Genomic DNA, 27,535 nt, shown 5'->3' on the forward strand with positions numbered 1-27,535 from the left:
GGCCTTTTCTCGTTGGAACGGCGTAGGATGAGGGGTGACTTGATAGAGGTTTATAAGATGATCAGAGGCATAGATAGAGTAGACAGTCAGAAACTTTTTCCCCGGGTACAACAGAGTGTTACAAGGTGACATAAATTTAAGGTGAAGGGTGGAAGGTATAGGGGAGATGTCAGGGGTAGGTTCTTTACCCAGAGAGTGGTGGGGGCATGGAATGCGCTGCCTGTGGGAGTGGCAGAGTCAGAATCATTGGTGACCTTTAAGCGGCAATTGGATAGGTACATGGATAGGTGCTTAATTTAGGACAAATGTTTGGCACAACATCGTGGGCCGAAGGGCCTGTTCTGTGCTGTATTGTTCTATGTTCTATGTTCTAATTTGCACCAGCTACTGCTTAGCATTATTAACAACTAGACAGGGTATCGCATAACCTCCTATGTGTTTATTAAAATGTTGGTTCACCAGCTCTGCCAGAAGGTAAAAGGACTGGCCTTCACAAGAGACAGAATGTTGGTGTTGCTTGGCCAGAATCCCACATTATACATGTGAAGTTCATGATTGAAGTATGAGGAATCAAGTATGGCAATTATCAGTACACATCTATAAACTCACCAATTATAGACCCAAAGAAATGCTCACAGAATGAAGCAGAAACACTCTCAGTAGGCAGTGTCAATGGAGAGATGAGCAAACATTTTAGCTGTGAAACACATCATAGCTGATATATTAACTCATCTGTCTTCTCCACAGATGTTTTAGCATTTTGTCAATTATAGTGACTGTGCACCCAAAGTGGATTTTTGTTTGCATTACACTTCTGTTTATATTCAACTAAGTTCTGTAAGTTAAATTATAATATTTGAATCAAGATTCAGAGCTATTTTATATTGGAAAAATTGGCTGCAAGATCCTGGAAGCAGATATCAGTCAATAATAAGATAGAGTTCATCAACAAATACTTTTGCTTCTAAAACTGAAATTAAAAAGCAAACATTTATAACAGCTGGTTATTTAACAAAATTCAAATAATAATTGTGAAGCTTTAATAGTTTTGTTGTTGCACCCTCAACAATATTGTATTGTCATCTATCCATTATTCCACAAATTATTTTTATAATTAAGTTCAACGATTTCTCACGTTGCAGGTAGCAATAGTCAATCAAGAAGTTAGAAGAAGCCATCTTAACATGCAAGACAATTAAAAGCAAGTTCTATTGGTGACTGTTCTTCGGATCCTAATGTACTAGAAAGAGAAGACTGAGACACGGTAATAACATTGCTAAAATTATTTCCAAGCCAAAGTAAAGGATTTGAGATCTTTTAATGATCTTTGAGCATGGGATCCTTCAGGCATCCATAAACGTAGGTTTAATTTGTCATATATTCACAGGTGGGAATCAATTAGTCTTTACAGTCAAATAACGGATCTAAACTGAAAAGCTAACGTTATTTCTGCTTAATAGAGCCTACTGTCTATTTCCAGAAGCAGGTACCATTTTCTTTGATTTTTTAAATGTTCCAAAAATCGGTCAAAGGGAAATCCTGCATATGGAATTGCTCCTATCACTATACCAGAGATCTCTCCATAAAACCTCCAGAAATAGATATTTTATAGATCCTGCAATGCAGTGTTATATGATGGTTACTGTATTTTTTCAAAAATAGAGAATTAGAACCTATTGGGAATTTTATGAACCTGGCCATTCATTATCACCATAGCAAGCATTTCTTTGCGACTGAACCTAAATAATAACATACATAAAACCAAACTAGTGATTCATCTTGCAAAATTCATCATGATGCCTGATAGCGTTGACGTCATTTTGCTATTGTTGGAGCATTTCATTGTGCAAACTAAAAGGGTCTGTTCTTCAACTGTGGGGGGGAAAAAAAGCACCTTCATAACTTTAATCAATGGGAGTCTATTAATTTATTAAAACAAGAGAACCTGAGTATAAAGCTATGGAGAGAGCTGAGTTATGGAGGAAACTTCACCTGCAGCCAGTACTTAAAGAAAAATCACAACCAGCATCAAAATGAGAAGCTATTCATGGTCAAGGTATACATCTATAGTCAACAAAAAATTCTTTTTTGGAGGGGGACAGGAAGAAAACAAACAATTCTAATAAACAGCACAACTTGAATCAGTACTTCAATATGTAGCCATTGAATCTTTCCCTGTCTTTTTATTAGACTTCTACAATTAGTTGTATGATGCTGTCACAAAAAAAAAAATCAAATGCAAAGATAGCATGCTCCTCGGCATTTTTGACATTATTTACAGGACATGCAATGCAACTAAGGACTGCAGTCTTGCAAAACCTTAGTATCATAAATTAACTGGATTCCCATTTTATCAGACAGATTGGATATATCTCATCAGAAAAGTGAATGGCTTGTGAACTGGTCTAATTAACTTAAGAAAAATGTATTCTCCAGTAGCATTCATCATGCCAATTTCAAAAATGGACACATACCATGTTTGCTTCTGAATTTTCAGCGCATTAAAGCTATTCTGATATTACACATATTCAAGAACAAGAGATGCCGGAATAAATGGTGTATTGTTTGGAAAGAAAACAACAAAACTCTACTTCAACAAGTGACATTAGCTTATTCTGATTTATTCTTTCATGGTTTACAGGTATTTCTGGCAATGCCAATACTTGCTCCCCATCCCTAATTGCTCTTGAACTAAGTAGTTTGGTAAGCTAGTTCAGAGGGCAGCAAGAAGTCAACCACATTATTGAGTCTGAAATCATGTATAGGACCAGACTGGGTAAGGATGGCTGTTTTCTTCCCCTGAAGGACCTTAGCGACTCAGATAGGTTTTTAATGGCAAAGATAAGTTTCACAGTCAGCATTTTTGAGACTCGCTTTTAACTCCAGATTTTTAGGAGTTGAATTTAAATTCCTGACAAATTGGATTTGTTCCCATCTCCATAGAGTATTAGCTGGGCTTCTGGTTTATTACCACTACAACACTGCATTCCTTGAAATTATTTGCGTTTGAAACAGAAATAGGATAAACCAGATACCAAATCATTTTATTGCAATAACTTCCTTCCATAGTGTGAAACCAGACTTGAATTTGACCAGCAAAAATGTGCAAAGATCAGGTCAATAAATACAGACATGGTGCCTGTATACTTCCAAGTGCTCAAATAATCCTTTAGAATTTCCTGAATTACACAACTGGATATGATTTTCAAAAGAAAACTGTTTTTAGATATTTTGACCAGGTTACAAAACACATATAACTCAAAACAATTCAATATAAAATTAAACATTAAATGAAAACAGCTGCTTAATTTTGTAGAAAACAGGTAAGGAGGTGAAAAGGAACCAAAATAAAAGCCAGCAAGATTTTTCAATGTAGACAGTATTTTGGCAATGTTCAATTTTTGATGGAACTATATTAAATTGAACCAGTTTTGAAGTTGATGAAAGAGAATTGACTTCAAATAGTCAGACGACTTCATTGTAAGGCAGAACTTCAGAGTGAAATAAAAAGTCAAAAGACAACAGGCACATGAGGAAACAATCTTGTGCGACTACAAGACATACCAATGAAAAAGACAAAGACAATTCCCTCCATGAAAATACTTTGTAGCTACAATATGTTTAGTTCAAACACTGTGCAAAACACAACAGGATTGAATTCTGTTGCATATTACAGCAAGAATCAAACAAAAATTAACACATAAATTAAATCCACAGACCTCTAAGTAAGCATCTTGAACAAAAGACTTGTCTGTCTGTTATTTATGGTTTAGCTTTCCAGACACTTTCTGCAGTTTTTGCTGCAGGATTTTTTCGCTGACCCAGAGATGATTAACCTGGTGCTGTAAACTTATATTTTTAAAACGAGTAATGTAAACTTGGCTTTTTTTTTTAAGGGAAGCAAAGCCTCTGAAAACCATTTCTGACAAAACAAAAATGTTAATTCAGTGGCTTTAGCTTTTTTTAAAAAAAACAAAGCCCAGTCTGACTATATTTGCAAATGGTCTAATTCCCCTAAATACCATTTCAGGAAAAAAAACAAACGCGCCTCTGCTAGTTGATGTCTAAACGTAACTACTCAAGTTTCCCTTCTCCTCCTCTTCACAACTCCTCAACATCATAAAAAGTATAAAGCTGTCAGCAAATCTCGTGCTCTGTTCCATCATCAAAAAAAAGAGCAGAGGAACATAGGAAATTTGCTCAAGTTGATTTGAGTTGTACGTCCTGAATAGAACTGCATTCAATGTTTCTGCTTGCAAGTTCATGTCAATCTACAAATCAAGTTCCAGATAATGCTAAATAATCCAACACTACAGGATCATCTCCAGTACTAATTCTTGAACACCAGGAAAGTATTGCGCATTGATTATGTTACTTTCTGTCTACTAATAAGCTCAAGTCTTTGCCCATTTTGCTTGCAGAACAAAATTTTGTTATTTAACCTCATAAGCATCTTTTAGTTTTTAACGTGTATACCAGATGTCCCATAACCATGGCTTTCAATTGTCAACCAACCTTCACAAGCATAATTTCATACTTCTGCTCAACACTGTAGTCAATTTTGCAGTCAGGCAATACCCATGTTATAAGCCTTGCATAAATTCATTACTACTTGGTTTTATTTCCAAGATCTCCCTGTAATCAAGAATTTCACTTGTCCTTTTTTGATCATTTGCACCTGACTTCTATCTTTAAAAGATTTATTGAACGTGTACCCACTGTTTTTGTTCCACTCATGCATATTGACAGTATATTTCCTGTTACTATGCTTCTTCCCGATATTAAATACTTCTGCTACTCCACGAATAGAACTATAGAATCCTGACAGTTCAGATAGAGGCCTTTCAGCCCATCGAATCTGCAACGAATTTCTGAATACCAGATTCCATCCTATCCCTGTAACCTTGCATCTCCCATGGCTCATCCACCTGATCTGCACATCTCTGGAAATGACGAGGCATTTTCCCCATGGCTAATCCACCTAACCTGCACACCTTTGGATGATAGGAAACTGGAGCATCTGGAGGAAACCCACACAGACATGGGGAGAATGCGCAAACTCCACACAAGGCTGGAATTGAGCCCAGGTCCCTGGTACTTTGAGGCAGAAGTGCTAACCACTGCACTAGCATACATTATTCATTTTGCCATATTCCCCATTAAATTTGATATTTAATACTTCAGCATCATCATTCAGGGCATCCAAGATCAAGCAACTTTTATATATGGAAAGACTCCAGGTACATCTGTGATATTCCATTACCCATGTCTTCTCAATCTGAGAAACATTAGTTTATCCATACTCTTTGCTTTCTGTTCCCCAATATTCAATTATGTTGTCTTTAGTATACAATTAATTTATAGCAAGTCTCTTAGGTAATACCTTACTGTGTCTTTTGAAAATTCTTATGAAATATTCACATTGTTACATTTATCTAAATTATTTGATGTCTCAAGTTAATCAATGTAACATGCCTTTCACAAATGAATATCTTTGATTATGTCATGACTTTTCAAGCATTCACTAATTTTATTCTTTTCTACATATTCTAGAAACTCATCTGTAACAAAACCAAAAAGAATTCGCAAATACATTTTTTATTGTTTTCATATTGGAATTTTAAAAATGAACACCGGTGTAACATTTGTTGTTGTTCAATTCTGTGTGGCACAACTCTCATATCTCCATAATGGCCACTGCTTAGCAAATTATTTTTCCATTACATTTGTCTAATATTCTGATTGAGATACTGAAAATCAGACTTGAAGGGACAATGCAACACAACTCGAAACAATTATAGAAAAAAAATGCGAAGTTATTTTTATTTTTCAAAATACATATTGAACTAATACTTAGAAATATTTTAACACAGTGAATCAAATACTATCATAGATCATTATTTCCATTATTGTCGCCTGAAATTATAGTCAGTCTACCCCCCTATTTTTATCAAGTTGAGCCTATTTGTTCTCATAAGGAACAAAGCAAACTCTTCACTAGAATAATAATCTTTTAAAGCACACCTACACAATTCAACTGGACATTACTTCCTCAAAGAGATTGAAACCACACAAGCCTTAGTCACCCCACCAACATTCTGGAGGTCTTTGTAGCCTCTGTTATGTCACACTCTTCCCTCAAAGTACTGGGCAAATAACCTGCTAATCTTTGGAATGACCACTCTATAATTTACTGCCCAAAATAAGGCAAAGTGGCACAGAACACATTCTCTCATACTTCTGCTTCCCCTAATTACATTGTATATTTGTGTACAGAGATACAGCATAAATCCACACTCCAAATTAAAGTAGAAAGCTTGACTAAATCAGTGCAGAGTAGCATCAAAACAATTGCTTTCTACCTTGAAATCCTACTTCCCTCTTCCTTAGCTCACTTCTTCCCTCATGCTGAAATACTGTTTACTAGCACCTGATGACTTTCAGTCTCACCAAAATGATTTGCTCTACATAGCGACTGCACATATGAAGTATATGCTGTTACCTCTTGAACCTGCTTCTTCTTAATCATAATGGTCGGTCCTGAAAATTGACACCTCATGTGGTATGTTGGAGTTGCCACATTATAACTTTGCAAGAGCCACTGCCCGAGTCTGAAGAGAGTCAGTAAAGGTGATCCAAAATCTATTAAACCTCTGAACATTTAACATTACAGCGCAGTACAGGCCATTTGGCCCTCGATGTTGCGCCGCCCTGTCATACTAATCTGAAGCCCATCCCACCTACACTATTCCATGTACGTCCATATGTCTGTCCAATGACTACTTAAATGCACTTAAACTTGCCAAATCTACTACCGTTGCAGGCAAAGCATTCCATATCCTTACTACTCCGAGTAAAGAAACTACCTCTGACATGTGTCTCATATTTATCTCCCCTCACTTTAAAGTGGTGTCCCCTCGTGTTTGCCGTTCCCACACTTGGAAAAAGGCTCTCCCTGTCCACCCTATCTAACCCTCTGATTATCTTGTATGTCTCTATTAAGTCACCTCTCAATATTCTTCTCTTTAACGAGAACAGCCTCAAGGCCCTCAGCCTTTCCTCGTAAGACATTCCTTCCATACCAGGCAACATCCTAGTAAATCTCCTCTGCACCCTTTCCAAAGCTTCCATATCCTTCTTATAACGCGGTGACTAGAACTGTAAACAATACTCCAAGTGTGGCCGTACCAGAGCTTTGTACAGCTGTAGGATAACCTTCTCGTTCCAGAACTCAATCCCTCTATTAATAAAGGCCAAAACACTGTATGCCTTCTTAACAACCGACAATCTGGGTGGCAACTTTCAGGGATCTGTGTACATGGACACTGAGATCTCTCTGCTCATCTGCACTCCCAAGAATCTTACCATTAGCCCAGTACTTTGCATTCCGATTACTCCGTCCAAAGTGTATCACCTCACACTTATCCACATTAAACTCCATTTGCCACCTCTCAGCCCAGCTCTTAATCCTATCTATGTCTCTCTGCAACCTACTGGATCCTTCGTCACTATCCACAACTCCACTGACCTTAGTGTCATCCGCAAATTTACTAACCCACCCTTCTAAGCCCTCATCCAGGTCATTTATAAAAATGACGAACAGCAGTGGACCCAACACCAACCCTTGCGGTACGCCGCTAGTAACTGGACACTAAGATGAACATGTTCCATCAACTACAACCCTCTGTTTTCTTTCAGCAAGCCAATTACTGATCCAAACTGCTATGTCTCCCACAATCTAAGACAATGTCAATGCTCGATTATCCTTTACAATAGCAGACAAGGATAGTAAAAGTACCCTTTGCCTGTTCTAATCATTCTCTCCCATGCCTATATGAAGTTTGGCATTCAGACACAAGCTCTTTTTGCACAGCTTAAGTGTAAAGTGGCAGCAAAATGAACATGAATACACAACCATCCCTGCACCCCATGACAGATTGAGTAGGATTGAAAATACTTCAAACCGAAAATTGAATGAACCCTGCAGTAGATGTTACAAACATAATCATTAAATAAAATATAGCTATATCCTATTTAAACAAAGGCATTAAAAAGGGTGCTCGTGAAAATGGACATGACCTGAAGTGCCAAGTCACTTGTCTTGGGATATTTATTGTTTGATGAATGCAAATTCAAAGAACTTCTTACTTGATAACATGCATTCTATCACCCCTGCATAACAGTTTAAAATAAGGCCAATTAACCATAATTAGCAAGAAGTATTTTTGTTACAACATTGCCATGAACTCCTGGGTAGTGGAGTAAGGTTTAAAAGAGCTCTTAACCTAAGTGCTCCATGGATAGATCCGTAACTATAACTTGACAAAACCAGTTCCACATTGGTTCTGTTGTGGGTAAAATGCCAAGAAGCAATACAAACATTTGCCTGCAGACAGAAGGAAAATTTGAGGGAAATTTAGACTTCTTCTGTACAACTCAGAATGATGAGCTAAAGTGAAATGTTATCAAGGTGTTTAGATTTAGTCTCAGTTGTGTTCAGTCAATCAATCTCAATAATTTAATACTCTTTTACAGAACCTCCTTAATATATATTTTCTTTAAAAATAAAATCATTCACCCAAAGAAGCAAGGGTTTCTGCATGCCAGGGTGAAAATACTCTGAGTAACCTGTTGAGAAGCATGCTCATTTTTAATACAATAATATCCAACAATAACTGTTTGCATTTTTGTAATGTCTTTCGCACATTAAATTGTCCCAAAGCCCTTCACAGATGTGCAATCTGGGAAAAAAATGTTCAAAGGAGATATTTGGAAGGATGAGTAAAAGCCTGGTCAAAGAGTTGGGTTTTTAGGATCTTAAAGGAAGAGAGGGAGGCGGAGAGGCCTAATAACAAATTTCCAGAGTGTAGTGCCTAGACAGCTGAAGGCATGGCAGCCAACGATGGGGTGAAGGGAGTGGGAGATGCACAAGAGGCCAGAGTGGGAGGAACGCAGAGTTCTTGGAGGGTTGTAACACCCTTACCTCCCCCCTGTCTTGAAGATGAGATCAGCATTTGGTGCTCCTTTCGGATGCTGATACCGTGGTCGACGCTCACGATTGGTATTTGCTGGAGCTGGACGCTGTGCCAGGGATTGTAACATCTCTGTAACAATAATTTAAAATTATTAGGAGAAACATTGCAACATAAAAGGTTTATTCTCATTTTCTAGTGCTTCCAAAATTTTCATTTAGCTGAAAATGTGGGACAAAGGAAGTTAAGGCACCAAAAAAGAAAAATGCTCAATATGTAAAGTTGATAAATAAAGGTTCCTCTCGCTTTAACCCTTGTATTAACTATAGGATTCCTTCAATTATACTTCAATTATGATTTTCAGGATAAGGACAAGTAAATTACTGCTGCTGAATCAGAAAGGATTAAATTAGGCAGTTGGTTCTGATATAACATGATAGCCCTGTTCTCGTGCGAATTTGTGTTATAAGAAAACCGCACAATAGCCATGCCAGGTAAACTAATGGCGCAGGAATCATGGTATAGCCAAGTCAGGTTAGGAAAGTTTGCATTTTACTAGTAATGGTCTAAATTCTTCAATCGCATAAGGCAATTCACATTAAAGAACATGCATTATGGTAGAACCGACTGAATAGTTTTGTTTTATCTCTCTCCTCGAGAAGCTATGGGCTCATGTTCTTGCCTATTCAAACAGCAGCAAAAGAAACAGAGAAGCACTAGGGCTTTTTAACCATTCAAGCATTTCCATTAACAACATGTATCTATTCAGAATTGTCATCAATAATACAATATTATTGCTTCACAGAGCAAGTCGAAACCAAGGCAAAACCTAGATGGTGAATGGCCCCTGTGCTAAAAATCAATTCTTCCAATTTTCCACACCAACAAAAGCAAAAAGGTTGTAGTTTTGGATCAATGGTGGTGTCAATCCTGTTGGCTGCTTGAACACTTTTTCCAGCCAATTTGAAACAGGTTTGAACCAAATCAATGCACGCGTGACGTACAAAGCTGAAACCAAATTGTTTTCAAGCCTAAATTAACCAATGGGGTGAATAAATCACTTATAACGATATAACTGAATTTTAAGCTTGTGCTCAGTAGTGGTTGAGAAATTCCCCTTTTCTTTTAAGAAAGGAGTCTATGATGTAACACAAGTGGCACTCTTCCTGTCCAAACAGAGGATTCTACGATTAGAGATTAAAAGTCTCTGGCTCCCACGACTTCGGACTGCTCTATACAACATAGTTTTGGGAAAGGTGTTGACAGGTTGAACACAGCCAGCCTCTGCAAAAATCCAAAAATACATCTTGGGAGACTAAGCATATTGTTACTTCCAAGTCCAAGTCTCACAGGGCGCTAGTGAATATAATGCCATTTTTATGCAAAAATAAATCTACAGCAGATTTGAATCGCCTGACAGCACTCACCATCCAAGTAGGCAAGAGGAATAGAGATGGTGGTAGGAAGGGAAGAGATTTGCTACCAGTGAAACAATACTCCAAGTTGTCACTTTGAGGAGCTGGAAAATCCCTTCTAAGTTTCACTGCTCTCTAACTTTCAGGAGGATAACTAACTGACCGTACACAATAATTTCAGTGGCGAAGTGTGTTTTGCTATGCATCCATCAGTTAAGATTCAGAGTATTATAGATTGAGGTAAATAAACTAAGTGTGTAATGGACTGAGGACCTACATGCAGAGAGAGGGGAAAAGCAATTTGTCTAAACTGGTTCAAGGCAGCATATTTCTCAGCATTGTTTTTGCATATGTTTCTCCACACCTTTCGGTGTCCTAATGAACAAATAAGGAAAAATAAATAACATTTCCAAGCAGGAATGCTGAAACAAAGTGAAAGAGGAGCAATTTGAAATCTTGTAAGAAACTGTCTATCTAATTAATTGTGCAATAATTCAAGTAATTTAATAAAATCATTTAATAACATTAAGTTGTTATCTCAAAGCCAAGACTGGTAACATGCTATGTTCAAAAAAGTGTCCATAAGCTTAGCAATGTTTCATCTAACCACTGCCAAAAATAGTTCAAATAATGTGAGATCTTACTTATTTACAAGACCCTGTGCCTCCAAGCCCAACACAGAAGAATTTTAATAGCACAGGAGTTCATCAAAACATCAAAGCAGAAGCTCTGCGGGCTCCAACTTAAACATCCTGCATGTTGCCAGTCATAACTTTTAAGTTCATGAAAACAAGTGCTTGATTTTTAAAAGATTACTTAAATATTCTTGCATTTCATTCTTTATTCCTCCTCTGTTTTGTCTCAATTCCTTTTCTTCCTCATTTTATTCAGTATGTCAGAGTCATAGAGATGTACAGCATGGAAACAGACCCTCCGGTCCAACCCGTCCATGCCGACCATATACCCCAACCCAATCTAGTCCCACCGGCCAGCACCCGGCCCATATCCCTCCAAACCCTTCCTATTCATATACCCATCCAAATGCCTCATAAATGTTGCAATTGTACCAGCCTCTGGCAGCTCATTCCATACACATACCACCTTCTGCGTGAAAACGTTGCCCCGTGGGTGTCTTTTATATCTTTCCCCTCTCACCCTAAACCTATGCCCTCTAGTTCTGGACTCCCCGACCGCAATATTCCAACAATGGCCTAACCAATGTCCTGTACAGCCGCAACAAGACCTCCCAACTCCCATACTCAATACTCTGACCAATAAAGGAAAGCATACCAAACGCCTTCTTCATTATCCTACCTACTTGCAACTCCACTTTCAAGGAGCTATGAACCTGCACTCCAAGGTCTTTGTTCAGCAACACTCCCTAGGACCTTACCAACCCTGCCGAAGCTCCTTGAGGTGAAAGGTATCAGCTTCGGACACCTTTCCCAAGTGACCATTTCTTTATGTAAACAGTGGAATGATTTCAGCCATATTTGTGTTCGAGATTACTCTATCAAATCTAAATTAGCAGTTTTACCCTGATTGAGCAAATGAGTAAACCCTGCTTCAACAAGAGTGAGTTTTACCCACTCAACTTGTCGTAACACTGGAAATGACATGAATAGTGGAAATATACAATGATGAGCAAATAAATCCTAAAGTAGTGTATTGTATTAGGTATTCCCAATATATCAGTGAAGCATGGTACAGCACTGCACTGCACATTATGCACTCAAATTAAAACAAACGTATTACTGATCTTGCTCTTTCTCATATACATTAATGAAGTAAACCTTGACACACAGGGAACAATTTCAAAGTTTGCTGACAAGGAGAAACTTGGTAGTGTTGTGATCTAAGAGAAGCAGATTGTAGAACTTCTCAAGGGCAACCATGAATGCACAAACACTGGCCTTTCTAGTAATGCTCACATTCCAGGAATTAATGAAAACAAAATTGAAGTTAATCTACTTGGACATACATAATTCATTGTATAGATCAAGTTCTGTGCAAAATTGCAACTGTTAACATTTTCTCAAACTTTTCAAATCTATAGCTGTTTCAAATATTACATCTATTTTCAGGTTATAACAATAATTACATTTACATTTAATACTATGTGCACACAGTCTGATGGCAACCTGAAGTGATTAAAAAATAGGTATTGATCACAAGAAAAAGAGAAATGCTAAAATTATATTCAAAATGTTGACAAAGTATTTAAAGAACCTGAAACATACTTGTTCCTTAAACAAATTTTACTTGAAAATTGTTTCCAAATTTCTAAAGATTTAGTGTATTTTTCTAACCTCACCAAAATACTTAAAGAGGAAATACTTTACAGAATACTATTTCAGGTAAAACATGAACATCTGGAAAGTACATGAATAGGAAAGGTTTGGAGGGATATGGGCCAGGAGCAGGCAGGTGGGACTAGCTTAATTTGGGATTATATTCAGCATGGACGGGATGGACAGAAGAGTCTGTTTTTGTGCTGAATGACTGATTCTATGGAGCAAGGTCTTCCATTTTGCTAGAACTTTCCAATGGCATTAGCTGCAGAAAATGTTCCTGTACATCCACATCCACTTCAAACAGGTTGTTTGTGTTCCCAGAGTTTCCTGACTGTAGGAAACCACAGCACAGTTTGAGAAATCTGCGTTCCAAACCTGTGCTGCAATCGCACAAGGCACCTGGCCAGATCTTTTAACATGTAGGCAATATTATAAATTAAATTCTTCTCCCTGATTTTAAGAGCTTCTCCTGCCTATGCTGATAGACTCCAGCTGAAGTTCCAAACAATTAAAGCTTACATTTGGGATCTGTACAGTTATTAATGATTATGCGCCATCACAGGCTTTCAGTTATGCAGACTTTTTTCCTACAAAATTGCATGCATAACTATATGATACAAAGACTAGAATTCAGTAACTTCAAGCCATATTCCTACTTCCTAGACAATCATCACTAACAGTTTTATCAAAGTTTAACTCAAAGCAAGATTGGGAAACATGTAAACCAGTTGGCAAATACATGTGTGCCAGTTGGAATAAATCAGCCCTGATTATATTTGCTTGAACTCCTGAAGCTGTGAATACTGCAAACTGGAAACAGGTTAGCACAGTCCCAAATCTCAGCTCAGCTGACAGTGCAGCGTAGACATAATGGATGTACCAATATACATAATAGATTATAAACCAAAACATTTATTTTTAGTTGCAGAAAGACTGCTCCGATCACTTTCTAGTTTAATGACAAACACTCCAGAATTACTGCAAGCTCTTTCCTCCCACTTTCTTACCCTGGTAATCTTCCTGTTCTTGCCGTTCATTAATATCGAGCGTCAGCTTCTTCATACGCATTCTTTCTTCTTGTTCTGCCTGTTGCTGATTCCAGTGATTTGCAGCAAGCTGCGAATTCATTGGTACGTTCAGTATTTTAAACTGGATAAAAAGAATTTAAACGGTCAGAAAATGGATTTTACACAGATGGTTAATGACATAGCAAAGCCTAACAATCGTTTTCTGCAGAATTACAACCTGTGTTCTGAAACTATACAGTTTCTTGACAAATGATGTGTTTCATCTGCTGCAAAAATAACTCAACTTGGGTTAAAAGTCAACATTAATTAGTTATAATTTTAATTAGTTACAAATCACACAACACCAGGTTATAGTCCAACAGGTTTAATTGGAAGCACTAGTTTTTGGAGCGCTGAAGGAGCGTCATTCTGAAAGCCAGTGCTTCCAATTAAACCTGTTGGACTATAACCTGGTGTTGTGCGATTTGTAACTTTGTACACCCCAGTCCAACACCGGCATCTCCAAATCAATTTTAATTATTCTTCCTTCACAGCCAAGGTTTTACATCAAACTTATTTGGCAAAAATCACAACCCAATTTCTGTGAGAATTTAGTCCAGATTTGTCTACTTCAAAGCAGCCAAAAATAAGCTCGTAAGAGATAGAGAAAACTTTACACCAATAGGTCAGTGAGTTTTACTGATGGTGTATACTGTAGTCTAATAGCTGAGGTTAGTGATTATTCTGGGTTTAATTGGATTCCCAAGTGATCTGTAAATTATATTCATGTCTGACAGTAATTTTCCACAGAACTGTTTTTTCCTTTCCTTTTCTGTTACAGGGATAAAATTCCATTATTTTGGACGCCCTTGATAATTTGCAATTAATGAATCTTCATAATAGCTGCGGAAGAGGAGAGGCATCACCCAAGCATCACCCTGACTTTTACACATTAGCCAACTTGCGAACGAGGTGAACACAAAAGCTTCCTGACCTACATCATTCAAATAAATCTTGTAGCTTTAAATATAATTGGTTTAAATAAAAGTGCATTTGCATTGGGAGAACAATCACAGTTGGAGTGCAATGACAGCAGCAATGTCTCAGAGATAGTTGCTATAGGCTAATACATTACAAAGACATCTGAATGATGGTAAGGACGATTACAGAAGCAGAGGCAGCAGCAGTTGCCAATTGCAAGATAATAATGAAGATGAAGAGAGGGGGAAATCTGAATGATAAATCTATCAAGCACTTCAGTCTGCGTTATCAGCAGCTGCTCCAGTGGCAAAAACAAATAATTTGTCTTCCACCTTATGGTATGTAGGCGTTCAGTTAAGTTTCATTAGAATGTATTCAGGTAATCCACATGCAGACAGTTGAAACTTAGTGGTATACATTCTCCTCTGTTGATTTTTGTTCCATTTTCATCTGAAAATTGAGCAGTTTAAAATGAAGCTTGTGTCTATAGATTCCTGGTAAACTGATCTTTGATTTTTAACAGCATACACCCCGGTACTTAGAACAAACCATCCTATCTGTAGCACATGACTTGATGTAAACAAGTGGCATGACTTGAGACACTGCCACCTTTCATCAACATTCGAATAATCTAACACTCAAACTTGTGACTTGTTCTTTGGTACACTGCTTGTGCATTTATAGCAAACATTGTTGAAACCTCCTTAACAGCCACAATGACTCTGCAAGAATATAATGTTAAAAAACACACAACACCTGGTTATAATCCAACAGGTTTAATTGGAAGCACTAGCTTTCGGAGCGCTGCTCCTCATCGGGTGGTTGTGGAGTTATAAGATCTTCAGACACAGAATTTATAGCAAAAGTTTACAATGTGATGTAACTGAAATTATACATTGAAAAAGATTGGATTGTTTGTTAAGTTGCTCGTCTTTTAGAATGAACATGTTAGTTTCAGTTCTTTCATATATAAATTCCAGAACTTCTTTACAGTTACATTCTCAAGTGAGCTTTAACAATTCGTGTCACCTGATGAAGGAACAGCGCTTTGAAAGCTAGCACTTCCAAATAAACCTTTTGGACTATAACCTGGTGTTGTGAGATTTTTAACCTTTGTCCACCCCAATCCAACACCAGCATCTCCAAATCAAGGATATAATGACTGCTTGCAGGATGTATTACCCTGAAAAAAAAAGTATGCCGACACATGTCCTTTAATGCATCACAACATCAGCCAGCCTGAATAGAAATTAGAGGGGATCCAAGAAATGTAATTTAAGAAATCGATTTTAATGGGCTTTTTAAGAGGAGGCTATTAGGAGCTAGATACATGGTGAAAGATGTTGACAGCAATGATGTTGACAGCTATTCAGTTCCTTCAGTATATGGATGATCCAGTTCCATGGATGATTTAAAATTGTTGCTGGGTGTGTGTACTTCAGCATTTAGAGGAATCTCGAGTACCCAGCATTCGATTATCTGAACATCGGATTATTCAGCAAGATCACATGGTCCTGATGCTTGGCTAATCTATATTATCCAGCATTCGATTATCTAGAATTCAATTAATGGAACAGAAAACTCCCCAACTTTGTCCTTCGGATAATCAAGGTTCCTCTGTATTACCCATTGAGGTGCTCAGTGGTTAGCACTGCTGCCTCACAGCATAAGGGACCCAGATTCGATTCCACCCTTGGGCAACTGTCTGTGTGAAGTTTGCACATTCTCCCAGTGTCTCCGAGGGTTTCCTCAGGGTGCTCCGGTTTCCTCCCACATTCCAAAGATGTGCAAGTTAGGTGGATTGGCCATGCTAGATTACCCGTAGTGTTCAGGGATGTGTAGGTTAGGTATGTTAGCCATGGGAAATGCAGGGATAGGGTAAGGGGATGGGGATGAGTCTGGGTGGGGTGCTCTTCAGTGGGTCAGTGTGGACTCACTGGGCTGAATGACCTATTTCCACACTGTAGGGATTGTACAAAAGAAAAGGTGAAGGTGCAGCTGTCATGTAGAACTGCTGCAATTCATGTGAAGAAGGTACAATATCCAGTTGTGACCCACTAAAATGAAGGAACGACAATCCAGTTCCAAATCAGGATGGTATGGGGTTCAGAGAGGCACTTACACATGACAGTCTTCCCAGATGACTCCTACCCTTACACTTCATACATTATTGGATTAAATAGGAAGTTATTTTTAAGAGACATTGGCACACAAAGGCATGCACGCCAACCTCTTGCAGTATGTCAGGCTTTATTTTATGTTGAGATTTCCACAATAAAACTTGAGGAGCAGACCCACCCCAATCCATAATTTCTAGTATACTAGAAAGAGAAATTGTTTCTCAAAGCTTTCTTGGTGGTTGACAAAAAGACCTTTTTTTGATCCAGTTAAAATATAATTTAATACGCAATGTGTGTTGTTCAATGTTTTGGAATCTGAACAGGAATTTTCTCATTACTGCCAACAAGAATCCACCCTTTTAGAAAACAGTGAAACCTCCTTTAGAACAAAGCACAGATTCATTACTCCAATACCACAAACCCAATGCATGCATTTTTGTTACAATTTAACCTACAACAGGCTTCAAAACACCACCTATGTTTCAGATGAACAGTCTGCTAGGTTTTTTCTAATATTTAAATATAAAGAGCAAAATAAGTATCACTATTCACAGATTATTTTTAATCAATGCTATCCTTCGTTGTTAACAGCATCGTGCTGAAAGTTTGCAGCCCACAGATTGATTCTTCAATATAATAAATTATGAGGCTGGTCATGACAACACTGAAAAGTAGGCGTCATAATCAGTTCAGATGTAATGACTGAACCTTTTTGTCCTCTTTGGTGATTGTGGGTCAATTTTTAACCTGCTATAAACAATACACCTCCCATGTATTTCACTTCATTACGTAACTAACCAGCCTCTGAAGCAAACTGTCAAAATCTGAACAACCAACCACTTGTTTCAGAAGACAAATATTTTCAAAATTATATTTTGCACGCTGTTCATTTTAAGGCAAGAACTAGAAATCTTAGTACGTTAGCAAAGCAATCAATATGGCGAATAAAATGTCTGAATGATAGAACAAACCTGCATGTATATAGCAAAACTAATAAATTACAAGCCAGAGGAAGTTGCAATAACTGTTTAGCTCTATGGTCAGAACACCTCTCTAGTACAGTGTCAATTCTGGTTCACCAAGTGCAAATGAAACACTGAAACTCTGGTCAAAATACAGTGAACAGTATTTAACTTGATCTCCAACTTTACAGATCTCAGTTAGGAAGAATGGAGAACTTGGCATTCTCATCATCTCTTTTAGAAAGGTATTAATATTTGCATAACACCATTATGTTTAGAAAATGCTGAAACATTTCAGAGAATTGGAAAAAAAAGACATCTGAAAACTAATTTAAAGATAATATGTGATACTGTAAATAGAGTCATAGCGATATACAGCATGGAAACAGACCCTTCGGTCCAACCAGTCCACGCTGACAAGATATTCCAACCCAATTTAGTCCCACCTGCCAGCACCTGGCCCATAACCCTCCAAACCATTCCTATTCATATACCCATCCAAATGCCTCTTAAATGTAATAAAGAAGAGGTAAATCTAAAAAGTTGTCTTAAACAGAGGGAAATAGCAGACCACAGGGCTAATATCAGGAAGAGTTAGACCACAGGGCTAATATATCTCTCTCTCATATCTCAAAAATCCAAAAAGACCATGGAAACAAAAATCCCATAACTAGTTAAGATAAACCAGATACTGCCGTTAAGGGGCTTCTGGAGAAATGAGCCGAGATGAGTAGAATGATTTTTATTATCCATAATCACCTTGTGATTTTGTTTTTGAACTATTTATGAGAAGATTTAGCTGAATAAAATCAGGTAATTTGGTCTTCAGCTGCAAATGGATAAAATTGTATCGTCTGATTTAGATCCATGAGTTTTATTTCCGAGATTAATTTAAAACACACAAAACAAAATCAACCAGTGGGAAAAACACAACAGAAAATCAAAAATAAACCTGAAAGCTGGAAACTTACAGAAATAAATAGTGATGTCTTCAAAAATGTCCTCATGACAAAAGGAGGTGCTGGAGGTCTTAAAACGTGTAATGATAGATAAATCGCTGGGATATGATCAGGTATATCCCAGAAGCTAAGAAAGAGATTACTGGGCCCCTTACTGACATATCTGTATCATTGACAGCTTTGGGTGAAGTGCCAGAAGACTGGAGGGAGACAAACGTGGGGTCATTATTTAAGAAAGGTGGTAAGGAAAAGCTAAGAAGCTACAGACCAATAAGCCTGACATCAATGATGAGTAAGTTGTTGGAGGGAATTCTGAGGGACAGGATTTTACATGCATTTGGAAAGGCAAGGACCGATTAGGGATTGTCAACATGGCTTTGTGCATGGGAAATCATGTCTCACAAACTTGACCAAGCTTTTGAAGAGGTGACAAGGTTGATGAAGACAAAGTGGTACACATTGTCTATATGGATTTCTGCAAAGCGTTCAACAAGGTTTTGCATGGTAGACTGGTTAGCAAGGTTAGATCATATAGGATGCAGGGAGAGCTAGCCAGATTGATACAAAATTAGCATGAAGGTAGGAGACACAGGATGATGATGGAGGGTATTTTTCGGGCTGGAATTTCGTGACCAGCCTTGTGCCACAAGGATTAGTCCATTGCGTTTTGTCCTTTACATAAATGGTTTGGATGACAATGTAGGAGATATTGTTACAACACTGTGTAAACCCTCCTGCTTAATTTAAAACGAGCAACACAGAAAAGATTTATCCTGTGCAGTAATCTGTAAATTTCCGAGTAGTCAAGAACTATTTAAAGTAAAAATTAACTTTATTTCTTAAAGTATACCAGAGAAAAATTAACTAACAACTATTCACAATTCCTTGCTCTAACATATCTTTTACCTTCCCTTCTGTAATACTAGTCCAATAGACCTCCCAATTCAGGTTTACAGAAAAATACAAATGTTAAAACCAGCCAGCGGTCGAATCTTCTCTTTATCTTCGTTGGTATTTTGGCTCTCCAGGTCAGTGGTAAGGTTTTTCTCTGTGCAAACTCCTTCACTAGACGGGTACCTCTCAGAGAGTTCTGACCAGCAGTTTACAGCTGTTGGTCTGGTGGCAGTTCTCCTTTCAACTGTTCAATTTTCCCCGGTCTTCCACAAAGCATCGGATTGTGTCATTGGCTTTTAAAGATTGTCAATATACTCAATTCAAACTTGATTGGAATTTGGTATTTTTTGGGGTATAATTTAAACTGATTGGCCTAATTCAAATCTGCTTTGTCATGTCCCAGCAACTAGTACCCCAGTAGCTGGAGCACATGTTACATTGTGAATATTGAGAACACTTGGTGCTGTCACTGCTAGCGTTTACTCTCAAAGATACAAGTACACTCATCTTCATAACAGTTTGGTTAGTAAGTTTGCACTTTTGCCACATATTGTTTACAGAGTATTGATACTAAAAATACAATATCCATTCTCAATTCAGTTAGCACAACCTTTAAAACAAGTTAGACACAGATTTAATGACAACGTCACTCCAGCAATCCTGCTGGTAACAGTTCCTGCCAGAAGATCCGCTATCATGATGCCATATCTATCAGCTTTATGCCATCCTCACATATCCACTGCAGAGGTCTACAAGCACTCCGAAACATCCAACTACACCTATGATGAGGCCTCTTTCAGAGGGCAAAGTGGAAGATAGCAGGAAGTGATCTCTCTAGCTTTTCAGCCCTGATCAAACAACTAATAGTCCACTTAACGAAAATTATTTTTCACAGGTCCAACACTATTTCTATTCTTAAATTAGGTTACTTACAGTGTGGAAACAGGCCCTTCGGCCCAACAAGTCCACACCGACCCTCCGAAGAGCAACCCACCCAGACCCATTCCCCTAACACTACTGGCAAGTTAGCATGCCCAATTCACCTAACCTGCACATTTTTTTTGGATTGTGGGAGGAAACCAGAGCACTCAGGAAATCCACGCAGACATGGGGAGAATCTGTAAACTCCACACAGACAGTTGCCTGAGGCGGGAATTGAACCTGGGTCTCTGGCACTGTGAGGCAGCAGTGCTAACCACTGTACCACCGTGCCACCCACATCCACCTTACATTCCTGTAACTCCAAAGAGATAACTGCAGCATAGGCCCCCAACAGCTGGACACGGCCAATAAAAGTTGGTTGAAGGCATGTGAAAATGTATAAAAGTCCAGAGTCAGAGGAATGAGTAGTTTAGGAAAAGGGTTCTGGATTAGTGGTGCTGGAAGAGCACAGCAGTTCAGGCAGCATCCAAGGAGCTTCGAAATCAACGTTTCAGGCAAAAGCCCTTCCTGATGAAGGGCTTTTGCCCGAAACGTCGATTTCGAAGCTCCTTGGATGCTGCCTGAACTGCTGTGCTCTTCCAGCACCACTAATCCAGAATCTGGTTTCCAGCATCTGCAGTCATTGTTTTTACCTCGTTGAGTTTAGGAAAAGGGGTCTGTTAAAATTGTAGGAGATTGCAGAGATAGAGAGAAGCATGATGATGGGTTTCAAATATGAGAATGGATGTTTTAAATGTGAAGCACTGCGAGACTGGGAACCCATGCAAGTCTGCAAAGGTAGGAATTACTGGTGAACAGAACATATGAACAGTAGAACTGTTTACGTGCTGAAGGTTAGAGGGTGTGGAATGGGGGCTCACAAGACAATATTGAAGTAGTTAAGTCTGGAGGTGACAACAGCAGGAATGACAGTTTCAGGCTGAGGCAGGGTCAGACTGGAATGACCTTCAGGACCATAGGAGGTGACAACTACTCAGCTCAAGCGTGCTCTACCCTCAACGTGTTCCCACACTATCTCCCTAATACTTGATATCATTAGTAACTGGAACTCTATTAACCTCTACTTTGAGCTTGTTTAATGTCTGAGCAACTACTGGCCTTTGGGCAGGAGAACTCCAAAGTTTCATTACCCTCATCACAGTCTTAAGTGGCTGGCCTTTTATTTTAAAACCGTGTCCGCTATTATAGGCTGCACAGCCTGGGAAGACACACTTACCTATCAAGGCGTTTTTTAAAAAAAAATGTATATTTATGTGAGATCATCACATATTATTCTAAACTACAGATAATACAGGCCCAATGTCCTTAAGACTCTCCTCATCGGATAGTCTCATCATTCCAATGAATCTCCATTGCCTCCCTCTATGACAAGTAAGTCCTTTCTTAGGGATCAGAACCACACAACATTCCAGGTTACGTTAATGAAACATGATGACAGAGGCCAATCACAGACTCAGAAAATGAACTTGGGGTTGAATAGGATGCCAAGGCAATGAACAGACTTTCCAACCAAGTCTCTGCATGACAATTATCTGTAATTTGCAGCTGTAGAGTACCTGTTGTTTGTTCCCTCTTCTGGTGAGCATCACAAACTGCATGGTTTCTGAATTTTCTGAATCGCCTTCTCCTCCTCCTTGGGGTGGAGGACCTTTCTTCAGTTGGCTTTTTAGTTGCAGTGGAATAGCCACATCTAACTGGTGCACTTTGACAGACTCGCCAGATCGCTGCTGCATAAAGAATGCATAAGGAATGATTTTGGTGCAAGTACTTCCTAAATATTTTTAGAAACTTTAAACTTTGCTGCCAAGAGGTCACTTGTCAGTAGTCTAAATTAAAACAGCATAATTAATCTGCACTAGAAATGTTAAAAACACTTTCTAATGCAAATGAATTTTCTGTATTTCCTGTTATTGTTACCTTCAAACTAGAATTTAGAACAAAGAGTTTAGTCCAAATTTCCAGTGCAAAGTTTCTGAATGTAAAACCACAGCTTGTAACTTCCATGCACGAGGTACCTGCAGATTTTCGAGCATCATTTTATCCAATGCTTGAATGAATTCTTCATCTTCTGCACAAGGAAGATGCTTTAAGCCTCCGCCCTTGATCATCACCTCCTGCAAACCAAATTACAAATGTAGCACTGTTTTGAGAACATTACTTAATTTTGGCATCCCATAAAACAATCAAAAAATTTGATTCCAAATATGTAAAAAGATTCTGAAACCCAACACAATTCCTAAAAATACACTGTTTTCAAACTTTGAAAAAAAGAAATCTAGTTTAAAAGTCCTTCTTAAATCTGGACATTTGAAAGTCTTCTTAACACATGAAACAGAATCCACAAATACACACCACGTCCAATCTCATCTTTCAAAACTTTTCTCCACCTATACTCCCAAAGGTTTGGATTAGGTCTGCTATAAATCTTGAAATGCCTAGTTTCACAATCCTAAATACCAGGAAATTTAAAATAGACACTGCCTCATTTGCCAAGTGCTCTATAATGAGAAAATCAAAATAGAGACCTGAACAACAGCAACCCCTGGATTGATGCAGTGATTTTAACACACAGAAATGTACCGAGATGTTTTACAGTGGTGGAAAAAAACCTGATAGATAAGTTACAGGGCTGAAGGTGGTTACAGAGACAGCATGATGCCACAGAGGAATTTAATCACAAGACGGACAATTGTGAGTTTGAGCTGTTGCAGGGGCAGAAACCAGTTTAGCTGAGAGAAGAAAAACAATATTGTATTGAAGAATATTGTAGTTGAGATTTTGGTGAGTTAAAAGTGCACAGAGGGTTAACGATAAGAGAATTTCTGTTAAAACAATGGAACAATAAGCCTAGAATTGGCAAAAAGCATGAATTTCAAAAGCAGGTAAGCTTGGTTAGGGACAAAGATGCTTAAGAGATGCAACTAGACAATTTTTGTAATTAACAAAAGCAAAATATTGCAGATGCTGGAAATCTCAAAGAATCTTTGTAATGAAGAGTATATGGGAATTCCAGTGTTCAGGTAGGAAGCCAAGCTGTGAATAGTTGGATTCATCAGACTGAGGATACAGCAGGGTAGCAAGGGGGCTGGGCAACTGCATGGCAAAGGAATACAGTTTATATTCCAAATTAAATTTTTTGAATTCAGTCTTGGTAATGTGTAGCTAGAGAAAGTTAATGAATGAGTTAAGTAGAAAAGTGTCAGTGGAAAGACAAAGAGATCAGAAACTGCAGCCAGTTGCCAGTGCACCTATGCAACTGTTCCTATTCTCTATCCCCTGGTAACAACATTCACAAATAAAATAATGAAGAGAGAGATGAAGAATGGACAGTTTTAAGGTCACAGTACAGTGATGGGAAGAGAATTATATAGGGAATGGAATGAAGCAAATGTATTTTGAGCAAGTTGTACAATGCAGGAAAAACATACAAGGAAGGAAGGTGAAACTGACTTTCTCAAAAGCTGCACACAGAGAGGGGAGGATGACAAAGAATAAAGTATTATGGTCATTATAACAAAGTACCAAACATAATTGTGGTTAGGGGCGTTTCAGTGGCCGGGGAAGGGATTAGTGGGATTCTAATAGGGAGTTTCAGAGAAATATGTAGAAATCTGGTAATAACAAACCATATTCAACAATCTTGAAAAGCAAGTTAGTGAATGCACAGGGACAAAGGCATTATGTTTGTGGGCAATCTAATGATGGTAGCATTGAAAAAGAAGTGGGCAGTTTTCATAGTCAGGAATCATTTATGATATCAGCTGCCCCCAAAGCTGCTGATATTAGCAGTCAGTCTTCCCATTACCACTCATGCACTCAAGGGTTTTGCCTGAAAATTTTCTTGTTTAAAGATAATTATATGGTGAGCAGAAAAACAGGAAATCCCAAAAACAAAAAGTCACAAATGACACAAATTAAAACCAATGTGCTATTACAATTTTTTTTCAAAAATTGTGTTATGATCCCAGCTGATGGCAATACTGGACAAGTCAGATCTCAGACAAAACCTGACTTGACAGATCACACAATTCATTTTTGCAGTTTGTGCATCCAACTATGCATTAGTGTGAATTTGGCTCAGTTGATAACATGTTAATGTCCCCTCTACTCGCAAGTTTCAGGATTCAAATCCCATTTGAGGGTTTGAACACAGATCCAGGGTGGCACTCCAGTGCAGTACTGAAGTGTGCTATATAGTTTCAGATGCTGGCACCGCTCAGTCACTAAACTTATTCATGAGGCTGCGAGTATTTTTTTAACAAAGGAACAAAACTTTATTCTACAAAAGAAAAAAGCTATATTTATGTATTTACATTTTTAAAAAGATGTAATCAACCTTCTTTTCCAGCAATATCCTTTACCGGACTCATCACAAGTGGATTATCATTCCTACCTTAATTTTAAATTTTTACTTGACTGATGAGGTTGTAAGCAGCTCATTTAGGCAAGTTTCTACACACTCACCAGATGTCTCTCCCAGAGACATACAGACAATGGCTACTTGATGGAAATGTTTCTAACTTATCTTTTGTGATAAATTCCATTTACTTAAATAGCTAAAACACTTTTTCAGACTTCTTACACTTCTGAAAACCTGAACAGCCATAAATTAAGTTGCAATGACGTACTGCTGATCTAAGCCCAAACGGCCGCAGATGAGTGGATTGGCCAGTCTATTAATACATCATAAAAGTTCCACTTTGTAAACATTTCATCAATTCTCCAGGAAGTTTGTCTATTCAGTTAGTTAAGGTCACATGCTTGCTGGTTTGATTATGCTTAAGTCTTAAAAAAAACTGACTCACTTTTAAGAAGTCACTTACAGAACTAAAACCATTTATTTGTCTATTAAAATTCCGATCCTAAATCAAGATTATAAACTTTATAACGCAGTGTGAGGCAGATTGGAATTCTGAAGCAGTGCCCTTATATCTTGCTCTTGTACTCTACAGATTACAAAAAAAAAGTGCAAACATGAAGACCTGGAGTTCTACCTTTGCGCTGCATCATTCTGTGATGTGCAACTTTAAAAATTAAAACTCTTAGTATTAGCTGCCTGCACTCTAAACATTCAAGCAATTATATATTTGAATTTCTAAGTCACTCAGTTCATCCACTGTTGTTCCAATAATTGTATTTTCTCATTCCTTGTTCTACCTCTGAAAATGTATTAAAGCACTCTTCTCCAACTCAAAAGGTGCACGACTGTCTTCTTCAACACATTAACACTTTTTTTTTTACACTTTGCCTAATTTTTAACCAAACATTTTGGAAGAGAAGACTTTCATTTATACAGCACTTTTCATAATCCTTTTGGTAATCTCTTGGTGTTTACAACAATTAAGCACTTTTTGAGATGTAGTTACTATTAATGCTCCAGGCAATGTGTGCACAGCAAGCTCCTACTAAAAGCAACATAACAATAACCAGATGACCTGTTTTGTGGTAAGTCTGTTTTTGTTGAATGTTGGATCAATGTTGCAACGGCCCTGCAGTCCTCTGAAATGTGATCCTTTACATCCTGCAGAGCAAGACCTTTTATAACATTTTGCCCGAAAGGTGCCAGCATCTGATCGCTAGCACACCTCAGTGCTGGGTCTGTGTTCAAGCCCTTGAATGGGATTTGAATCCTGAAACTTGAGAGTCGGAGGGGGGAGGAACATCAACATGTATTATCAACTGAGCCAAATTCACACTAATGCATAGTTGGGTGCAGAACGTTGATATTTCTTACGTTCAAAACTGGTCACACATATTGAAAATAAAATTGGTCTCAGGACCAATTATTGAAATACAGATTTCTCAACCCTTCATCCAATTTAGGGAACAGCCAATCATTCCTTTCTCTCTCTGCCCATGTCAACCAACTCACAAACTGAAATATTTGAATTTTTGTAGCTGGCCTCCTACTCAACACTTGATCAAATGCCTTGTACAAATCCTCATATACCATATGTCCTGCATGTCCCGTATGTACCCAAGCATCCAAAAGTAAATCTGTTGCTCTTGATGTAAGGGTTCAAAACTAAATTATCTTGAAAAGGTAGGAGCATGCACATTAGACAATTCTTTATCGACTCACTAATCATACTTACATTGTTGTCCTCATCAGTTTCATTTTCCTTATTGGAGTCAGTCAAGTAATCTGTATTTTCCTCCTCCTCTTCTTCATCATCTTCATTCTCAGAAGCATCCTAAAATGGGAAAGATTCTTACTTCAAAAGGTTTTGTCAGAGAATAATCTCAATTAGCTGCCATAAGATTATAGTAAGGGAAGATGTTTATTCTGAAAGGTATAGAAAATAAAATCATGCTAGGTTACATGAACATTATTTGTATTTCATTCAGAAGCATGCAGAAAGCAAGTTCTCTTCTGTTGAAGGTGAACTAAATGAAATTATCACTATATGTTCAAATGAATAATTCTACAAAAGAATAAGAGAATACAGTTAATTCAACCTATTTATTTCTTGGATAGATCATGCTTATACATTCCTCTATCTACTTATTCTACACAGGATAAAGCCACAGAGTAACTTAGAGAAAAAGAAGAAAGCATATGTCAGGTACAGACAGGATTGACCGAGTGAATCCTCTGAAGAGTATAAAGAAAGTAGGAGTATACTTAAGAGGGGAATCAGGAGGGCAAAACTGGGACACGAGATAGCTTTGGCAAATAGAATTAAGGAGAATCCAAAGGGGTTTTACAAATATACTAAGGACTAAAGGGTAACTCGGGAGAGAATAGGGCCACTCAAAGATCAGCAAGGTGGCCTTTGTGTGGAGCCACAGAAAATGGGGGAGATACTAAATGAATATTTTGCATCAGTATTTACTGTGGAAAAGGATATGGAAGATACAGACTGTAGGGAAATAGATGATGACATCTTGCAAAATGTCCAGATTATAGAGGAGGAAGTGCTGGATGTTTTGAAACGGTTAAAGGTGGATAAATCCCCAGGACCTGATCAGGTGTACCCGAGAACTCT

The 27,535-nt window shown here is 38.0% G+C and overlaps 1 protein-coding gene and 1 long non-coding RNA gene across 6 annotated transcripts in view; one reads left to right on the forward strand and one right to left on the reverse strand.

Moving 5' to 3' along the window:
- Positions 1 to 14,613, forward strand: part of LOC122561859 — an 18,738-nt gene extending 4,125 nt beyond the window's left edge. Inside the window, exons 2-3 of one of the 2 annotated variants that reach the window (XR_006315131.1) lie at positions 1,143 to 1,264; positions 14,530 to 14,613. This is a non-coding gene — a long non-coding RNA (uncharacterized LOC122561859). Of the gene's footprint in view, positions 1 to 1,142; positions 1,265 to 1,387; positions 1,649 to 14,529 lie in introns of those variants that run through there. The other variant, XR_006315132.1, reaches the window with a different exon arrangement.
- upf2 (UPF2 regulator of nonsense mediated mRNA decay) overlaps positions 1 to 27,535 on the reverse strand; it is a 99,698-nt gene that overhangs the window by 8,702 nt on the left and 63,461 nt on the right. For 3 of the 4 annotated variants that reach the window (XM_043714146.1, XM_043714148.1, XM_043714145.1), the window contains 5 exons: positions 26,642 to 26,740; positions 22,562 to 22,660; positions 22,103 to 22,273; positions 13,689 to 13,830; positions 8,984 to 9,104 (listed from right to left, as the gene is read on the reverse strand). In XM_043714146.1, coding sequence (XP_043570081.1) covers positions 8,984 to 9,104; positions 13,689 to 13,830; positions 22,103 to 22,273; positions 22,562 to 22,660; positions 26,642 to 26,740 — 632 coding nt within the window. Of the gene's footprint in view, positions 1 to 7,660; positions 9,105 to 13,688; positions 13,831 to 22,102; positions 22,274 to 22,561; positions 22,661 to 26,641; positions 26,741 to 27,535 lie in introns of those variants that run through there. The other variant, XM_043714147.1, reaches the window with a different exon arrangement.

The sequence above is a fragment of the Chiloscyllium plagiosum genome, chromosome 23, assembly GCF_004010195.1.
Source record: "Chiloscyllium plagiosum isolate BGI_BamShark_2017 chromosome 23, ASM401019v2, whole genome shotgun sequence".
In the NCBI taxonomy this organism is placed as follows: domain Eukaryota; kingdom Metazoa; phylum Chordata; class Chondrichthyes; order Orectolobiformes; family Hemiscylliidae; genus Chiloscyllium; species Chiloscyllium plagiosum.